This window comes from Bremia lactucae, linkage group LG13, assembly GCF_004359215.1.
Source record: "Bremia lactucae strain SF5 linkage group LG13, whole genome shotgun sequence".
Lineage (NCBI taxonomy): Eukaryota > Oomycota > Peronosporomycetes > Peronosporales > Peronosporaceae > Bremia > Bremia lactucae.
Window position 1 is genome coordinate 2488080 of NC_090622.1, and position 19965 is coordinate 2508044.

General features: G+C 44.4%; 4 protein-coding genes across 4 annotated transcripts; 2 read left to right on the forward strand and 2 right to left on the reverse strand.

Moving 5' to 3' along the window:
- Nucleotides 1-5992: 5992 nt before the first annotated feature.
- Nucleotides 5993-6205, reverse strand: CCR75_007403 (uncharacterized protein; the record flags this gene model as incomplete). Its single annotated transcript, XM_067965464.1, has 1 exon — nucleotides 5993-6205. The coding sequence occupies one exon, from the start codon at nucleotides 6203-6205 to the stop codon at nucleotides 5993-5995; it is 213 nt and encodes a 70-aa protein (XP_067823204.1).
- On the forward strand, nucleotides 6099-8033 carry CCR75_007402 (uncharacterized protein). Its single transcript, XM_067965463.1, has 4 exons — nucleotides 6099-6182; nucleotides 6268-6470; nucleotides 6494-7793; nucleotides 7869-8033. The coding sequence occupies exons 1-4, from the start codon at nucleotides 6123-6125 to the stop codon at nucleotides 7881-7883; spliced, it is 1578 nt and encodes a 525-aa protein (XP_067823203.1). The 5' UTR covers nucleotides 6099-6122; the 3' UTR covers nucleotides 7884-8033.
- A 7313-nt stretch (nucleotides 8034-15346) lies between these two features.
- CCR75_007401 (uncharacterized protein) lies at nucleotides 15347-17437 on the forward strand (the record flags this gene model as incomplete). Its single annotated transcript, XM_067965462.1, has 1 exon — nucleotides 15347-17437. The coding sequence occupies one exon, from the start codon at nucleotides 15347-15349 to the stop codon at nucleotides 17435-17437; it is 2091 nt and encodes a 696-aa protein (XP_067823602.1).
- A 350-nt stretch (nucleotides 17438-17787) lies between these two features.
- On the reverse strand, nucleotides 17788-18195 carry CCR75_007400 (uncharacterized protein; the record flags this gene model as incomplete). Its single annotated transcript, XM_067965461.1, has 1 exon — nucleotides 17788-18195. One exon carries the CDS (start codon nucleotides 18193-18195, stop codon nucleotides 17788-17790), a length of 408 nt encoding a protein of 135 aa, XP_067823601.1.
- Nucleotides 18196-19965: the final 1770 nt, after the last annotated feature.

Genomic DNA, 19965 nt, shown 5'->3' on the forward strand with positions numbered 1-19965 from the left:
ATGGAGAGTCCGTATGACCTCATCCTAGGCATGCCATGGTTGGCAAAGTACCAACCATGGATAGACTGGCGTACACGCACAGTTGCGAACTCTACGCAGGACACCGGAAAGGATGTGCTCCTGCGAGAGGCCTATGCAACTGATGTCGTGTCGAACACAGTTGAGGGTGCGTTGACGGGATGTCAAACGTCACCAATTCCTACCCAGCTCGTGGAGACTGAGGTAGTAAATAGGACGATGACAAGTAGTCATGCGTCCGAATGTCCTGCACCGAGCCGAGAGCCTGTGGCAGTAGACGGCGAGCTGATAGGAAGTCAAGCGTCGCATGAACCGGCACAGTGCCTTGAACCTGGTGCGGTTGGAAGGGGTGCGTTAGCCAGGATAGCAACGGCACCCGCTTTCCAGTCAATGGTCGTGGTGACTCGAAGAACGAGTACATGACAGATTAAAACGATCAAAGGCACGTTCGAAACGACTGATCATTGGATCATTTTTTAATAAAGAGGACTGGCCGTCGAACGAGGTGTTTGAGGCAGTGAAAGACGAAATTGCGGATGCATCCTCAGTTGAGATGCTCCGGCAAGTCTTAAATCTGCCGAGGAGATAGTAAATCTCCCGGAGATGTCGTGGGATCTGTTCCTTGCCGAATTAAAGGAAGGAAAGATCAACGAAATAGTCACACCAGTTCCAGAGGAGAACTTGGTGTACTGCTGCTCGTCGTTCACAATGGACGAGAGCGTCCTTAAAATGGACAAAAAGAAGCGGTTGGCTGCTCAAAGCTGGGATGCCTTGGGAGACAGTCCGTTCATTGAGGTTCTCTGGAAACATTGCGATGTGTTCCCAGAAGAAATGCCGAGCCGCCTACCAGCAGATAGGGGCATCGGGCAAGAGATAGACCTCGAACCTGGCACCAAGTATTCTGTGACCAGGCAATGGCCGTTGCCGAAAGAACAAGTCGATTATATCGATGAGTTCTTCGACAAACGAGCCAAGGCGGGACATGTGCGTGAGAGCAAATCGCCTCACTGCAGCCCGAACTTTTGTGTGCGTAAAGCCACAGGTGGATGGCGCGTGGTTCATGCTTATAATAAGCTGAACACGGCGACCATAACGGCGCAAACGTCCGACCTTACCGGCGCAAACGTCAATCCCGCGGAAAGATGTCTTGTTGATATCCAGACTGACAGTAGCCATCCTTCATGTCCAACGCGGGAAAGATAGTTGACATGAGAAAGTCAACTATCTCTCCCGCGTTGGACATGAAGGATGGCTACTGTCAGATACTCATGAGGGAGTCCGATGTAGCCAAAACGGCAGTAAGCACCCCAAGCGGTATGCTTTGGGAGTGGCTTGTGATGCCCCAAGGTTTGAAAAACGCACCAGCGACATTCAACCGAGTGGTGGCTCACATGATGCGTCAGCATCGTGCCTACGCGCCCCATTACTTTGACGATGTATTCGTGCATAGTAGGGCCGAGGAACGGCTGAGCGCAAAAGAGTCGCATAAGCGTCATTTAGACGCTGTATTGCAGACTTTGGAGGACGCCCAATCGTACGTCAACTTGCAAAAGTGCGTCATAGGGGTCCCCGAGATACCTCATTAAGCCTGCACCGTCCAGCAGTGTGCCACTGAAGCCGCTACCTATTCCAACCAACTGTTAGAAGTCAGCAAGTCTGGCCTTCATATTTGGCATGCCGTCCGATCATAGTGGTCGGACAGGACTAGTCGTCTTTGTAGACAGACTGAGCAACATGGTGCATTTTGCACCATGTATAACATGGATAACAGGCAAGGAGGCAGCTCTTTTGTTCCTGGATCATGTTTACCGACTACACGGAATGCCCGAGTCCTTGGTATCGGACCGGGATCCACGTTTTACGTCTGGTTTTTGGCGACGTTTGTTCGAGCTGCTAGATTGCAAGCTCCACATGTCGACCGCAGATCACCCCCAGACCGATGGCCAAACAGAACGTGCCAATCGGGTCGTGGCGGATGTCTTACGCACTATAGTAACTCCCAAAGAATGGAGCAAGCAATTGGCCTTTGTGGAGTTCGCTATAAATAACAGTGTCCACGCCAGTACGGGTGACACACCGTTCTATATTAACGGACTCCGCCATCTTCGGACGCCAATCTCGTTTGTGCGCAGCCCGAGTCTTAGTGAGGAAGGGCCCCTCACTATGCTCGGTGCGAAAGAGGGACATAGTTTCGTCAATATGACAATGACCCGCGAGGGTAACATCTCAAAGACAGAAACTTGCCCTAGTGACCATGTCAGATTAGCATTGGTCATAAAACTACGCCTTATGACCGACCTCTCGGCGGTAACATAGGCAAGTTTGATGCTAAAAGCGTGAGTGAGGCTCAAGGCTTTGTGGATGAGCGATTACTCATCAATTGAAAAATCCGTGACGCGATGGCAAGCGCGCAGGACAAGCAAAAAGAATATGCGGACCGAAATGATCGCAAAAATAGTGAACGCTTTAATGTGGGTGATGAACTACTATCAAGGATTACTACCCTACCTAAACCTTCAATTTTTGTACTATCTGGAGGTATTACCAAATTGTTGCCGCGTTTCATTTGGCCCTTTACGGTGGTAGAAGAAGTTAGAACTTAAATTATAGGCTCACCCTTTCTCCAAATATGAAGACGCACCTCGTGTTTTACGTGGGTCGTCTGAAACGGTATGTAGATCCAAATGAGGTCACATATCCCCATCCGTCTAAGGAGACCGATGGTGACGCCGACTATGAGTCGAGCGTCGTTCGGGTGAGGGAGACGGAAAAGGCGAAAAACTATCAACCGGCTGACTCATCATACCACGAACAGGACTTGGAGAGCGAGAAACATCGCGCGAGTAACGCGGATCTAGTCTTCGGGCGTTCATAACCCTGACGAGCCTTCGCTCGGACATCAGAAAGATCCGAGGTCAGTCGCGAAACTTATCTCGAGATCCGCAATACGTCGTTCAGCAGCGCTTAACGCCTGTGACTGAAAGAACGAAGGTAAGGCAGCCGCGAGTAGATGGGCGAGATCGCCACTCCTATCGGGCGCCACCTGCACTGATGGATGCGGGTGGGAATCAACGCTTTCTTGTTGGAAGGTTGCTTGCCCACCGCTCCGTGACGCAAGGGTATTAGATCCTCGTCCAATGGAGAGGTTACTTGAAGAGCTTTGGTTCTTGGAAACGGATCAATACCCTACGTATTGATGTGCTCGGCTTGGTGGTTGACTATGAAAAGGAGCACCAGGTGTTTCGAGCCACGTTGGTGCATCCTGAGGTCTCGAAATTCCGGACCTTAACCCCTCTTCGCTAGTCTCAAATGGACTAGCAGAAGCAGCGTTGTCAGAAGATACAGGGGGTATAGCACCGCCCATGATTTCTTTCACACGCAAGCGGGCGAAATTAATTCACTGCGACCGCTGTATCATCGCATCGGAATGCGAAACATGCGGTGGGGGTATTCCGCCTCGTACTGGTCGGGCGTTTTATTTGAATGCAACACGATCGGGATCGGGAAAATACGTCCAAGCATTTTTTCCTGAGCTTTCCATAATATAAAGACGCCATAATATATATGAGCGTCTGGTAGAGCGCGCTCTAGGAGCGACGCTCTTGGCCCGTTTATACGAGGCCATTTAGATGGAGGGGCATCGGTAATAATTCACACGTCAGATAGCCACGTACAAAACGACTGGCTTGTGACACCGACTTTAGCACGTTCACGTGTTGTCGGCGAAGCTTTAGGCTCAATATCCTTTATGTCAGAGCCATTACGGATAATGGTCTGAGCATAAGGCGTTGTGGTTTATCCAACGATGAAGCAGCTGCGCCTTTATGAGCAGCGCTCTTATTAATCTTCGCTGCGCTATCCAGCGCAGACGACGAGACATTATTCGTCAATGTTGCTGTCTCCATGTAGTGAGCAATGAGAGAAGTTTGGATGGGCAATAAATCGCTATCATCCTTCCGCATGAGCTCGATGTCCAAATCACTACTATGAGGTGACGGCAACGGTGTCGACTCATTGCAGTCGACAATGAGCGACGGATCAACATCCTCACTGTTAAAGTGAGTTGGATCTTTAAGCCCCGTTAACGCGACAGCAGCAGTAGCTGTCGGCGTCTGACTAAGGCATTGAACGCTACCGGCGTGTTACCGCGGCTCGTGCGATTAGCGCGAGGCTGAGTGTGTGTCTTCGCAAACGACCCACCAACGCGGCCCCTTTTAGGTGACATCTTTTGCGCCGTGTATGCAAACACAGGTCGCTAGAGTGAATGAGAGAACTAGCGGCGGGTTAAGCAGCTCGCAGTTCCTCCTTCCTCTTTGACGAATTTAAAAATGTAAATTTGTTCTTAAAGGGGGGGGGGTGGTGTGACGGGCTAAAGTTGCCCTAATATTACACAGTCCCTGTTAAGTGCACTTGGTGTACTTAAGGGGATGGTCAATAACTTAACGAAAGTAATTAGACCCACCACTAGGGCGTGGTTCACATTTGTGAACAACCCTTGTGTATGTGATGCACATAGGTGCATTCACATTAGGAGGGATGACGCCTAGCGTTATCCGTGATGACGATTAGCGTCACCCGTTACGCGCGGTATCTAGACAGATACGCTCGAAACATGTATTAGTGTTATCTACAGAGATGACATTTTTAATTGGTAAAAGATTGTTTTTATATTTAATGCGATTAATTAAAAATCAGTCTGAAAACTACTTTATAATTAGTAAGTGCGCACGAGGAGCCGTATTACCGCTCCCGTGACGACACTTTACTCGAGTACTTAGTGCGTAGGTTGAGGTCGCTAAGGCGCCCCCCACAAATACCTCACTGCAAGCAAGAGAAGCTGGTTTAACCGCTTCCTCGCTGTGCGTGTGTTTATTGTAGATTGTGGCCGCATTAAGACGCCTACAAGGACGGTGTCGTACGCAACTTTGATAATCTAATTAACCTAATTACGTATAGGGTGCGACTACCTTTTGTCGATTGCCACAGACAAAACCTCTAATTGGCTAATCGGTATATCACATCGTTTCTTGTTCTCCATAATATTAAAACAATAATATTTAAAGACCTTATGTGTAACAGGGCACTACGACTTGTACTGTTTCAGTACAAGTCCACTTCGCACTGCTTCAGTTGCGAGTGGTGCCTTACGTTATTTCACGTACACTAGTACGTGCAGAGGAATATTTCTCTTAAGGTAACTAGCTTAAGAGGGTAAAATGAATACTGTATTAAATATGAGGAAGTGTCTTTTATTCTATCTTTGTAAATGCTAACTTATTTATAATCTAATAGTTAACATGTAAATGGATTCTTATCTCTATCTTATCTGTAACTCTCTCTTTGATTACTCCTACAGCTGATTAGTCTGCGGAATAAATAGGTATAATGGTCTATACCTATTTATGGATAAGAATTCTGAATATTACTATATAAGGTAATATCCTGCAAATATTATCTACCTTTATGATGTATTAATTAACAACCTTTAAGTGTTAATTTCATGTAACGTTACACCCCGTTACATTATTATTTTTCATAAATAAGCTTAAAAACGAGTAGAAGTAAGTAAGTGATAATTTTAATCAATATTAAAATCTTACCTGGCATGCCAATAAATTATTTCGACCAAACAGAAATTAACTGTCAGTTGTTTCACGTCAAATAAGTTAATCTTGATGCCTCAAAACCAACCTTTTCAAGACTATTCTTACTAGCTCCGCGTAATATAAACTTTTTGATATCGAATTCGTTATTGCCGATGATGGCGCAAATTATCAAAGCGAATTTTTTTTCTTCGATGTACAAATAATTCGACAAAAGTATAGTGACGAATCCTCCGCGAAATGGCTTCGACATGGCGAGGGAGGTATTCTATACGATGCAACAATCTGACGCATCGCCGGACAGTGAGTTTCTTTAAATGCAAACCCCTCTAGACTGAGAAGTACTGTGCAGTCGAAGCAGATTATAACGTTTATCCAATTTTATGTCTGCCACTCCACATAGTGCTACGAGTTCCAAGTTCCTTTTGTCCGCCCGTTTGAAAGTCCTTTTTGGCGCCTCCTTCAGTCTTTACCTCATCTGCCTCCGAAGTTACGTCGACCATGACAACAGAGTTGTCTCCAATCAAGTCCAAGCGAATGGAAGAAAAAGCCTCGCTCCAGGTGCGTTTTTCGATCGAAACCATGACTTTCTCAAGCACTTCAGAAGCTAAGAATGAAATGAATGGACCATGTTGATCGATCCCAGCAACTCAATTCGCGTCTCGAAATGTACGTGCTGGGCGTGAATGAGCTCGAAGGGGCAAAGAATGCCGCTGAAAGAGAGCTCGAGACAATCAAGCAGCGCATGCAGCAAGATCTTGACAGTGTTCGTACTCGATTGACCAAGGAGCTCGAAGAGACCCGCAAGTATGAGCTCGAGGTTTCATGCTCTATGATGTCATTGTCGCGGTAACTTATAGAGGTTTGTATAGAAAATTGGACGATGAAGTCGACCAGAACGCCCGGCTTCAGACACTCGAGCAGGAACAACACAAGGAGCTCGTGAAGCTCCGCGCACAGCACGCGGCTTTGGGAAATGCCAACGTCGTCGCAGAAACGCTACGTGTGCAGCTAGAAAAGGAGAAAGCCACGGCCACGTCTGCAAAAGAAGCGCTTTCGGAACAGACGACGCAGCTGCATGCGGCGCGGCGTCGCGTGAAGGAACTGGAACGGGAACTTCGAGGACATGTTGCGTTATTAAGTGACGCCACACAAGAGCTCGAAGAGCTACGCAAGAAAAGTGTGGATTTCGATTCAATACGAGATGCCGAATTGTCCAAAGTCCGACGCGAGTGGACTGCAAAGCACTTGGAAGCTCAAGCCCAATGGAAAAAAGACTCGGAAGAGCGATTTCAGGGGATGGAAATGGAAGTTCGTAACCACTTTGCGAGCGTGACGACTAGCTTGGAAACTCAATTAGACGATGTTCGTACGGAGCTTGAAAGTACGAAACACGAGCTTGACCGGACTGCTAGTGATTATGAAGAAAGTCTCAAGGCACGGCAAGCATTGACGGAAAAAGTAGCTCAATTAGAGCGTGAATACCGTGAAATTCGGTCGAAAGCTACTCGGGATCGAAAAGCTTATGAAGAGACACTCGAGCGCTTTCGATCGTCGAAAGTCGCGAAAGAACATGAATTTAATGAGCTCATGGATGTAAAAATTGCCTTGGATGCTGAGATTATGAAGTACCGACGTATTTTAGATCGAGAGGAACATCGCGTGGCAGTCGCGACGCCCAATACGCTCGGGCACAAGCGCAAGAAAGAGGCTACTCGAAACATGGCGTCCAAGCGAACGAAACGCACAAGTACTGAGACCAATGTACTGGTCTCACCCGTCCAGATTGCAGCGATAGATTTGAAGAAAGACCGGATTACGCTTAAGAATACGAGCAACGATGCGATTCCTCTTGGTAATTGGGTCGTCCGTGGCCAGATGGATCAAACCTTTCGATTTCCAGAAACGTATGTAATGCGACCGCACTCGACGCTAACGGTACATTCGAGCAAGCGAAACAAAAATGCTAAGAACGAGCGGCAAAAAGGAGAAGATTCATTCTTAGCGAACAAATTTTCTTTGAATGTCAAAGGCGACTTTGTCGTGCTTATGACGTCCGACGATGTTCCAGTGAGCATCAAGAGCGAAGGGTTGCCGGAAGACGAGGTTCGTGCGATTGAAGCTGATCTTCGTGCTGATTTCATGGATGACGATGCCCCACCGTCTGGAAGTGTACGTCACATGTCGAGTGTTGTTTGTAAAGTCTTATTGATTGACGTTGCTGTTGTGATTCGATTTTACGTGCAGTGTGCCTTGATGTAGCGGACGATCATAGTTCTTGCTTTCGTTTATGATTGCCGGAATAAAAGCTCACACATTTTTGTCGACCTCCTTATTTAGTTGCACAAGATATTTCAGCTTTTTGCTCTTCTTAAATGCTTCTATAATAGCACGGATTAACTTTTTACTGAATGTCGAGAGCCACCTTATGATTTTTCATAAATAAGCTTAAAAACGAGTAGAAGTAAAGTAAGTGATAATTTTAATCAATATTAAAATTTTACCTGGCATGCCAAGAAATTATTTCGACCAAACAGAAATTAACTGTCAGTTGTTTCACGTCAAATAAGTTAGTTTTGATGCCTCCAAACCAACCTTTTTAAGACTATTCCTACTAGCTCCGCGTAATATAAACATTTTGATGTCGAATTTGTTATTGCCGCCAAAAATTGTCGTTATAGAAGGTCTATGGATACCATCGCACAATTTTAATATTCAATCTATAGACTGGGTATAATAGGTCGTTACAGGTGGCACAAAAGTAGGCATCAGTTACAAATCTTATCACGATAACGCCATCGGTCACCCGTATGCCTTTCGAGCCGATCCTCTCACCTTTTTTTGGGGTATGACAACACACTGCGTAAGAATGTCTTCGTGCAGGGGTAATGGAATGTATATTCGTTCTTATAAAACCCTAATACATGTAACGTACTTAAATCTAACAACCTCGCTTGCTCTTCATCTTGTGTCATTCACGACAGTTTCCGCCACATCAGCACGACGACGAACCGTCGCCTGATGTTATACCTTCAACACTCCTCCTCGAAGAAAAGTTTCCAATATTGGTCTTGGCCACGAGAACTTGAAACCTCTTTGTCGAAATGGTCTTGGTCAGGATTTCAGCAAGCTGTAACATGGTCTCAATATACTCCAGCTGAATGACCTTGTTCTTGACTTGATCACGGACAAAACGATGGCGTATATCAATGTGCTTCGCCCGACTTTGATGTCCTTCATATTTCGCGATAGCGATCGCACTTTGATTGTCCTCGTAAACCCTTACTGGACCATCAATCTTGACCTCCCATCTCCAGCAATAGCGATTTAGTCCACAATACTTCTTGATTGCACATTGGTAGAGCCACATATTCGGCTTCAGCAGCGCTTAGCGACACACTATTTCGCATTTTTGACTTGAAAATCACGGGTGATCCGTTGACCATCACCATCGCACCTGATGTTGAGCGTCGATTGTTCTTGTTACAGCCCCAATCAGCGTCACTAAGTGCACTCAACTGTAGCTCACGTGACTTGCTTCGATGTCAGATTTCATCCATAGCGATTGACTTTAAATAATGTAGCACTTGGTTGGCCGCATTCCAATGTTCTTCACTTGGTTTTTCTAAGTGTCGACTCAATTGACACACCGCGAATGCAATATCGGGTCTTGTGCCGGTTGCCACGTACAGAAGTGAACCTACTAAGGAACGATATGGATGATTCTTTATTTTTGGGTCCAACACTTCACACTTTATCATGTTCTGGCCTTCCACACCCGGATTATACACTCTAGTAGTATCTTGATTAAATTTCCAACCATTCTTGCTTAACACGCGCTTTGACTGATCTTGAGCTGTTTCTCCTACAACGTGTAGCGAACTTTGATGCTCAGAATAAATCACACTTTACCTAGTGTCTTGAGCTGAAAAGTAGTAGACAATTCATCAGCAACTTGCTTAATTGAGTCGTACGAAAGACCACCAATGAGCATGTCGTCGACATATAACGTCACGTCAATCCATGACAAATTGTCAAATCGACGAACAAATACCCACGGATCCAAAACCCACGCCACAAACCCCATGCTCTTAAAAACGCTTGAAATAGTCTTAAATCATGTTGCTGCAGCTTGTTTCAGTCCATACAAGCTTCGATTTAGCTTCAGCACTTGACTCGATTGCATTTCAACGCTCTCGGGTGTATTAATAAACACCTCTTCTTCGAGAACACCATTGATAACTGCTATATTGGAATATAGCCATACCATAATGGCAACACACCGCGAAAAACACACGAATTGAATTAATGTTTGCAACTGGAAAATACGTGTCGTAGTATCGTTTCCATAGGTCTGACGATAATCTAGTGCCACAAGCCGAGCCTTATATCGCTCAATATCACCGTTTTCATTTCGCTTGATGGTGAACGCCCACTTAGTTCTAATTACCTTATTGTTAAACGAATTGTCCACGAATTTCCACTTCTTTTTGCTATTAAGTGCCTTCAGTTCGGTCTTATATCGCTTATTTTCATATCGTATTTTGTGAAGACTTCATAGCATCTTGGCAAGTTGATGGGGTTTAAAATGCCGCATTAGCTTGATCATACTCAATGCGATATCGTTTTTTTAAACGCGTTCCACAGGTTCATCTCCACGTGACGAAACGATAGCATCCCGACCGGAACCGAAGCTTGTGAGTCTGGACTTGGAGAAGATATTGCAATAGGGTTATTGTGTTCACGAAATGAATGTGTCTTTAGACTGTCATCGATATTAGCTTATCCCTCCCTAAGCGCAATGGCCTGAATATCATCCTCAATCAAATCAGCTGGCTGCATGTACACGTCGTCAATATCGAAAGCAAAATTATCTTCATGTCCATCACTAAGACGTGTACCCAACGACATAAATTCTTGAGGAGGCATGACTATTTGATCACTGTTGGTCTGATCAACCTCCATAGGTTCATTTCATCATGATTCGAGGAAATTGGTTTTTGAATGCAAATATCTTCGCCTCCTTCGCCATTATTTTTTGCGTGCTGACGAGTCGATGCAGTTGCGTCATCAACAACTTGTACATACTTCGTCCGTAGCTGTTCTTGAAACGTCAATGACCTTGTGACCTCGAGTCTTTCTAAATTGTAATTCCAGACACGATAACCCTTCACTTCGTCTGATTAACCAAGAATCATGCACCGAAATGTTTTCTTGTCCAATTTGGCACGATACGCTTTGTCAATGTGTGCATAACCTTGAGCATCAAAAACGCGCATGTGTGATATGTTTGGCTTCAAGCCAAAACATGTCTTAATTGGAGTATTCGTCGAGGATGAAGCACACATGACCCGATTGGTCACATATACAGCTGAATTTATAGCATCAGCCCACCACTTCTTTTCCACTAGCATGCTGTTTTGCATCGATCTTGCACGTTCCGTCAGTGTCCTATTCATTTGTTCAGCCATTCCATTTTGCTGCGGGGAATATGGCGCTGTCGCATGGTGTACTTTGCCAGCCTTGCGGCAAAGTTCTGCGAATTTCTTGTTGATTTATTCACCACCATTGTCGGCGGAATGCATTTGATTTTGGAATTCAATTGGTTTTTCATCATCGACTTGTATTAGATGATCTTTCCCAGCACCACAGACTTATTAGCGATCAAGTATGTCACCACCTAGCGCGAAAAATCATCTAGATATCTAACCACGTATCGTGCTCTCCTTGAAACTTTGTCTCCATTGGACCCACCACATCACTGTGAACAATTTGGGGCAGCGCTTTTTTCTTCACTTTGCCGTGACTTGACTTTGAAAATGGTTTGACTGACGACTTTCCAGTCACACATCTCTCGCAAATTTTGTCTTGATCATCGACATCATCACTCGAAGCTTGCACATTTGTTCCTTCTACACAATTGTGTAGGTTTTCAAGGTCTTCACTAGTCGTGAAAGTCACACACTAGGATTCAAATTTATAATTCCACAACATAGCACTTCGCTTGTGAATGCCAACCCTAACGTTGCACATTCCATCGCAAACAATTTCCCCAATTTGAATACTTTCGCCACCACACATCTTGACCATTCCTGACCACACATATTTTATTCGTAAAAGTCACACCCAACCCTTTTTCTTATAGTGCAGAAATTGACAGCAGTCTGCGATCCAGATCTGGAACGTACAGAACGTCTTTAATGTGAATTGGCACATTGTTTTTTAGAATAATTCAAATCGTACCAATTTTAGCAGCCATAACTGTCGGCTCATTTGCGATCGAGATGCCAACTGATGGATTCAACGATCGAATCTCCAAAAATACATCTTGGTATGGGCACATATGACTACTCGCACCACTGTCGAGTAAACAACCTTCCGAGCCATGTTTACTAACAGTAAACGTTGGCTCGTTATTTTTTTTATTGGTTTGGTTCTTCCAACAGTCTTGTTTTTTGTGACCCTGTTTTCCACATACGAAACACGTCCCGGTAAACTTGTTTCTTGTTTCCTTCGACCGAAAAACTTTGCTTTGACGCTTCTTGTAGCCTTCAATGCAAGTTCACTCTTCTCCTTGCGAGAAATGCCTTCGTATTCACGACGAAGCATTTCTTTGGCTTGAATCAGATCAATGTTCCTCATGTTTCCAATGATTCTGATGATTTGATCATACTCATCAGACAAGCTTCCAAGCAGTATAACGAGCTGCTCTTCAGACGAAACCTCGTCTCCGATGGCTTGCATGGACATGCACAGATCATCAACTTCAAAATGTAATCCAGTACAATATCTCCATTCTGCATCTTGAACTCATGCAGCTGCCAACGCATCTGCACACGGTTGTGAATACTTCTTCGAAGGAAATAAATCTTTAATATCTCATAAGCTTCTGCAGTCGTGCCTGCATTTCGAACCATGGACTGTAGACTTGGAGTGATTGACGTACACATAATCGCGAAGGCCGTCACATCATTGACTTTCCATATTGACGCGTCGGCTCTCGTGGCATTCGGTGCCTTCGTCGCGTCGATGTGCTCCAGTAGCCCTTTCTTGGCTAGTTTCATCCGAGCATTAAACTCCCATATAAGATAGTTGTCCATGGCAAGGAAATCATTCGCCTCACCCGCGTTTGGGGCTCATAACCTGTTCGGGTATGACAACACACTGCGTAAGAATGTCTTCGTGTAGGGGTAATGGAAAGTATATTCGTTCTTATAAAACCCTAATACATGTTACGTGCTCAAATGTAACAACCTCGCTTGCTCTTCTTCTTGTTTCCGGACCGCCACATCAGCACGACAACAAACCGTCGCCTGATGTTCCACCTTCAACATTTATCTGTTGGTTGTCTTGAGCTGGGTCGTTATTGTAACGGGGCACTACTGACTTGTACTGCTTCAGTACAAGTCCACCGCACTGCCTCAGTGCGAGTGGTGCCTCACGTCACTTTACGTACCCTAGTACATGCACGGGAAGACTCTTTAAAAAAATTGCTTTAAAGAGGTTTAATTAAGACTGTATTAATATAATTAAGTTCTTAACTTAATCATAAACTACTTGAATCATGTTGTTATAAAATCATCGACAAAAGAATCTTTGAAAGTCCACATAATCTGAGGGAGTCCATTACATTTATGCGATACTATCGTCACGACTTTTAGCCGATGCGGCAAGCGTTTGCCGCACTTACTCTATTACTTGTAGCGTTTCACAATAGGGTGCTCATGTGTAAACTAAAGCTTGAGTTTTCGTCAATGCTTTCATCGATTAATCTCAGCTTGTTTGCCAAATAAGTAAATAATTTGGTGCAATTCGGACGTTGAACAGATTGAATATGCAAGGGATTGCGTCTACATGTTCTGCGCTATTTTGAGTCTTCAAGGTCTTAAAAGTTTGATGCACGGTGTTGCTCAGATCATCATAAGGTCATGAAAACTTGAAGTTATCTTCACTTTCATGTAACTTTCATCAGCGTTAGTTCAGCTTCTTCTCAACTGACCATCACCAATTTTAGCGTTAAATTATTAATGCTCACCATATTTATGTTGCACGGGTTGGCATGTAGAAATTCTTTCAGGCTACTGTCTGATACGTTTCACCGACAATTCAGAAGAAGCTGCAAGAAAGCTGAAAAAAAGTCCATCCGGATTATTTAACAGTCACTACTCATTTTCTGCATACCATAAGGCCAATGCATTAAATATCTGTAGCGGGGTGTGTCGTTACATGAAATTAACACTTAAAAGTTGTTAATTAATATATAATCTAAAAGGTAGATAATATTTGGAGAATATTACTTTACATGGTAATATTCTAAAAGCCTATCCATTGGTAGATATAGGCCATGCTGGACGCGCGCAAAGAGAAAGACAGATAAGACTATATTACATGTTTTGTATAACGTTTCGGCCGTGCGAGGGGTAACTTTAGGCAATAAATGTTCAAATTCACCCGTTGGTGCAAAGAAGCTCACAATATTTCGCTCTGTGCATTAATCTGTAGAAGCATTCACGATCATCTTGTACAAAAGTTCGATATGTCTTAATATCAGAAGGAGGTTCTCGATCGTCGCGGCGCTGTGGGACAACTGTAATAAGTAAGGGCTATACCTGCAGCTTGTTCATATAACAAGAATTTTTTTTGCCGGTGACTAAGCGCGAAGAGCAACTCAAAGCGAGGAATGGGATAAAGACAAATCACCGTCGTTTATTAACAAAGCCGTAGCGAATGCGGCTGCGACGCAGCCAGCATGTACCTTTTAGTTATGATTAGAAACACATTTATCACGAGCAGCATTTGCATGCCATGCATCTTTACGACGCAATTGTTGGCATTAAGTTGAAATTTTGATTTCACAAGATCACATTATCAATTCTGCGGTCATCGTCCAATAAAAACATTTATATTGGGACATTTTTTTTTCTAATATCGAGCCTTTTCAAATTTACAACGTGATAACTAATAAATTTTGTTATTGAGACTATAAATGCTCCAAGCACTTGCGCCTAATAATTAATCAATTTAACAAAGGATACCTCACCTAACGGGGCACTGTCGACTTGTACTGCTTCAGTACAATTCCACTTCGCACTGTTTCACTGCAAGTGGAGCCTCACGTCACTTCACGTACACTAGTACGGGCAGAGGAAGGCTCTCTATAAAACACTTGCTTTAAATAGGGTTAAAAGTACATTGTATTTAATATAATTAAGTTCTTCTGTTTCTATCTATTTAATAGTAACTTAATTATGACCTAATACAAAAACGAAGTAAAGTCTTATCCGTCTCTCTCTTTGCGCGCGTCCAGTGCTGACTGGACCGCGGAGAAAGTAGATATAATGGCCTGTATCTACCAATGGATGAGCTTTCCGAATATTAATATGTTAGAGTGACGGTTGAAATGATCGGTAATAAGGCATTGCAAGAAGTTTTATAGCGGTCTTACCTAGCTACAAAGCACATTTTCATAACTACAGCGGCTATATTGAATTATAGGATAAGAATTTCTTGTAGAAAACCGGTGACAGGGTAAATAGTCAATAGATTTGAGTTATGATTTATTTAGCTACAAAAAGTACTTTTTAAGATATAAAGCGACCGTTTCATTCTATACTTTTTATAGAGCCGCCGATCCAGATTCTTTATATGGAAAGTATACCAGAGTAGAGGCATACAATGCGCCACATATTCTTCATAACTTGAAACTTCGCACTAAGACAATCGACATGGCGACTCGCGGCCGCGTCAATTCCGCTCTGCGCGCGCAGCATATGCCGAATCACTTTCGCCATTTCGACGGTACATTCACTAACACCCGTGGCCAGAAATTGTCATACCTGGCCCTCTTCCCCCCTACCAGCGCCCCTCTTCGCGCTGTCGTACTCTACTTGCACGGTATTGGGGACCACAGCCGTCGCTACTTTCATCTCTACGAACGCCTGTGCACTGCGGGTTTTGGTGTACTCGCCTACGATCTAGTGAGCCACGGCGCCAGCGACTCGGACCGTCATGGACTACGAGCCCACAGTTCGAGGTTTCAGAATTTTGTGGATGACACGAACGAGTTCATTTCGATGGCAAAGTCGGAATTGTACCCAAAAGTGGCTCTCTCTTTGGATACTGAACCCAAAATGATTTTATCGGGCATGTCCTACGGGACTTTGGTAAGTCTCCACACCATTTTAAGTGGTACACACCACTTCAGTGGCGTCGTACTCGTCGCTCCAGCCTTGCTTGTGGAAATGACTCCAGTGCTACGAGTCCAGGCAGCTTTTGCAAGACCTTTAAGCAAATTGATGCCAAAAGCAAGAATTGTTCCTGGTGTTAATACGGACTTTCTGTGTCGAGATCCGGATTATCTCGAGGATTTCAAGGCAGACCCACTGACTGTCACAGAGCCCGTGACGGCTCGAATGGGCGCCGAGACACTGAAGGCCATGAAGGCGTTGGAGGTGGACAAGAGAATTGAAGATGATCAAAGTGCGCTGTGTAGGTTACCAATGCTGATGATGATGGGATCAAATGACAAGGTGACGAGTTTAGAACTCGCTCAAGTGTTTTTTGAACGACTAGCGGCGAGTGATAAGGAGTTTAAAATCTTTGAAGATTACTTTCATGCACTGTTTGATGACCCAGAGCACGACGCAGTTTTTGACCACCTTGACAATTGGCTTAAAACGAGATTTCCGTTTCCAGAAAGTGTTTTGAAAGACACGATCGAAGAAGGTGAGAAAGATGCGGAGGTGAAGCCTATTATTGCAGAGGTAGGTCTTGATACAATGGAGAAAGTGAAGGATGCGAAAATAACGTCCAAGGAGTCAGAAATTTCTGAGGCTAGTGATGGGAAAGTTCAAATTCCTGAAATTTCTAAGAAGGTAGAGGATACAGATGATGGCGATGGGAACGCTGAGATCGTTGCAATTGTCAAGGATGCAGAGATTTCTGCTGGAAGTGAGAAGGTCGAGAGTATTGAAACCTCTCTAGAGGCAGATGTTGTTTTCGTTAGCGACGAGGTTACTGAACTTTCCGGGAAGGCAGAGCTCACTGATGTTGGCGATGGGAAGGTTGAAAACATTGAAATTGTGAAGGAGTTAAAGTTTCCTGTCGTAAGCGAGAAGGTCGAGAGTGTTGAGACTGTTCAAGAGACAAAGGTTGCTGTCAAAAGCGATGAGGATTTTGAAATTTCCAAGAAGTCAGAGCTTACCGATATTGGCGATGGGATGACTGAGACCATTGAAATCATCGAGGAGTTAGAGGTTCCTGTTGCAAGTGAGAAGGTCGATACGGTTGGAATTTCTCAGGAGACAGAGGCTGGTGTAGTCAGCCAGGAGGTTAAAGAAGATTCAAAGGAAAAAGACATTACTAACCTCAGCGATGAGAAGTTTGATGCCATTGAACTCGTCAAGGAGACAGAGATGTCTGTTGTAAGCGAGAAGATTGAGGGCACCGAAACCTCCCAAGAAATAGAATTTTCTGTCGTTAACGATAAAATTACGGACATTTCCGAGACGACAGAGCTCATCGATGTTAGTGATGGGAAGGCTGAGGCCATTGAAATCGTCAAAAGGGCAGAGAATGTTCCTGCTGAAAGCGAGAAGGTCGAGAGTATTGAAAAATCTCAAGAGACAGAGGTTGTTGTCGTAAGCGAGAGAGATACTGAGATCTTGAAGGAAATTGACAATTTTGATCCAAGTGACGTGAAGGTTGAGACCAGTGAAAGACCTAAGGCGACGCAGAAGCTGAACGAGGAGGCCGGAACTGTCGTCACAACAGTGCTTGCTTCGGAGAAGATTAGTAGCGACTCGGTCACGGAATAAGAGCTAGTAGTGTAGAGTCGAGCGGCATGGTAGTACTTCTTCGTAGTATTATTATGCTACAGTTCTAATCGGAGAAGTGTTTTAGCCTAAAAGGAGGACTCGGTCTTGTTCCACTTTTCATTTTGTTGTCGAAAGTCGACGTGTTAAGCTGCATTGGTCAATAATAAGGGAAGGTTTACAATTGCATCTTTGACCAATATGTCACCTTAATGCTTATTTGCCAGTACTCGAAAGCATTACACTCGAGCACTTAAAACGTTTACGACAAAAATAAATCTGATTTGGACAGTAGAAATTATATTGCTTGGTTGATTACCATTGCGTTCTAGCTTTCCAACTCCATTCTTCTTCTAGAAGGACACCCCAACTCTAGGGTCGTCGGTAATGATCTTCGCCCCCGTAACCTCCTGATCCCTGGCGTCTTCAGTTGTGAAAGAGAGATCATCCTTTCCAATTGTCTCGTTGGATTTCTTGTCAACCATGGGCCTTTCGGCCTCAAGCTCTTTGACGCTGGGCAAATCTGCACTGGTCTTTTGATCCTTATCCTCCTCCTTCATTAGCTTCTTCGCCGTTGACTCGGCTATATGTTCTCTTGTGATAGCCTCATCCTCAACAACAGGCTTTGAATTATTAATGACAGCCGTGTCAGGAGTCAACACCTCTACAGTTTCTGTCTCTATACACGCAGCATCGGGTTTGACCTTGACAGGGATCGTGTCAGTTGGGTCCTTCGCTGTGGTTGATTGAGCGCAGCCCATTGTAAAGCTCAGGCGGGTGCAGATTTGAGGTCTGGTTGAGCTTGTAGATTCTCGAATGACAGTCAAGAAGAATTGTATGCGACTTATGACGGGAAAAGGTGGCGTAACGTCGCGTCATTTTCCCTCGCAATTGATGTTTGGGAGGCTTTGTGATCGTCGCCCTATCGCACAACACTTGGTCAATCGCCACGGACCGACTACGATGTCGCTTTCTGTACAGCGATTTGGTGTACGTCTGACAGTATTTACCACTGCGACATTAGATGACAAATGCCATGCCATCGTAAATTGACATAGCAATGACCAAGTAGCATGATTCGAGGAAGTAATGCGCCTCACTAAGAATTTGTAGTTCTCATTCTACATCGGCAGTCGTTTTTGGATGCGTTAATCAGTGTATTAAATCGAATTGACACATTGTTGTCATATTTTTAATGGACGCGGCACTACACTTGCTCACATTGACAAGCAGTAAGCGCTTAAGCGAGTGTGTATTAAATTCGGCACATGTAACGTAAGCAAAGTAGATTGACTCTTGATTTATACCGGCGCTTACACTTTCTATGAGTGCAGTTACAAATGACTGAAACATATAGAAGAACTTGCAAAATTGACGATATCAATATAGCTGCAGCCATTGCTCATGTTTACCGGCTCTGGCTAAAAGTGGACGACTTGTGGAAAGGCAATCATGCTGACGTGCGCAAATTTGAAGCAACGCCTACTCGCGATGTAAAATTTTCAGAGCACGTGGAACGCAGGACTACAGGTGAAGATACAAGTTCACAAAAGCTAGATGAAGTCGTAACTGGAAGCTCTGCTTTCCTTCATTGCATAAAACCAGTTAATTTATACATTGTGCGTGGTTCATGGTGTGGCGGACATTGTGCATGACGACGTAGGCAGTCACGCGATTCCAAGGTTCCGGTGCCACCTCGACAGAGCTCCGCGAGTCATACGACTATTAATCAAATTAGACCTTAGTGAAACAACTGTACGTTCAACCAAAAACTAATAAAAAAGGAAAATCCCAATTTTTTATCTCCTATTTTTTTCAAAACTTATCGTTTAAATATGTTTCGCAGGAGTGACAGGTCAATTTACTTCAAATGAAGTAATTGATCTCACCGTTAAGTGTACTTAACGAATGTGTAGCATAAGGCAGCTAGCCCATTACACCATTCCCCTCTTTAAAAATGATTTAACATTTTTGTAAGCATCGTCAAAGAAAGGAACAAGGGACAGCGAGCCGTCTACGACGTGTCGGTATAGTTCTCTCAACCAATCCTTTAACGACCAGTATGTACACCAGCTAGGGCGACATCACACGGCGCTCGTCATGCCACATAAAAGGAGCAAAACTGATGGGTTGTCTTCAAAGACACCCAAACAGCCCAACACGAAGCGTACGTGCCGCGATAATACGCCGTCGTCGCCTAGTGTCACAGTTGCTATGACAGCTACTGCTGCTGTCGCGCTGTCAACTGGACACAATGATCCACCCCACTTGCACAGTGATGGTAGATCCTTCGGTCGTTGCTGACTACAATGAGTCGACACCGCTGCTATCACCAAATAGTATTGATGAGTTAAGGGAGCTATTGGGGAAGGGTGATGGCGCTATAATGCCCATTCAAGATTTATTTATTGCTCCCAAAATGGAGACGCCTAACGTTGCGAAGGCGACCCCCCCCCTAACGTCAACAAGGCAACTGTCTCGTCGCCTGCGCCAACTAGCGCATCGACCATCCATGTAAGCAATTTAGGTAA

What these genes read in the sequence shown, in the direction of transcription:
- CCR75_007402 (XM_067965463.1), top strand. Translation starts at nt 6,123, where the DNA reads ATGACAACAGAGTTGTCTCCAATCAAGTCCAAGCGAATGGAAGAAAAA. An exon ending in AAGAAAAAGCCTCGCTCCAG is followed by an intron (nt 6,183 to 6,267) that starts GTGCGTTTTTCG and finishes GATCGATCCCAG; the next exon opens with CAACTCAATTCGCGTCTCGA.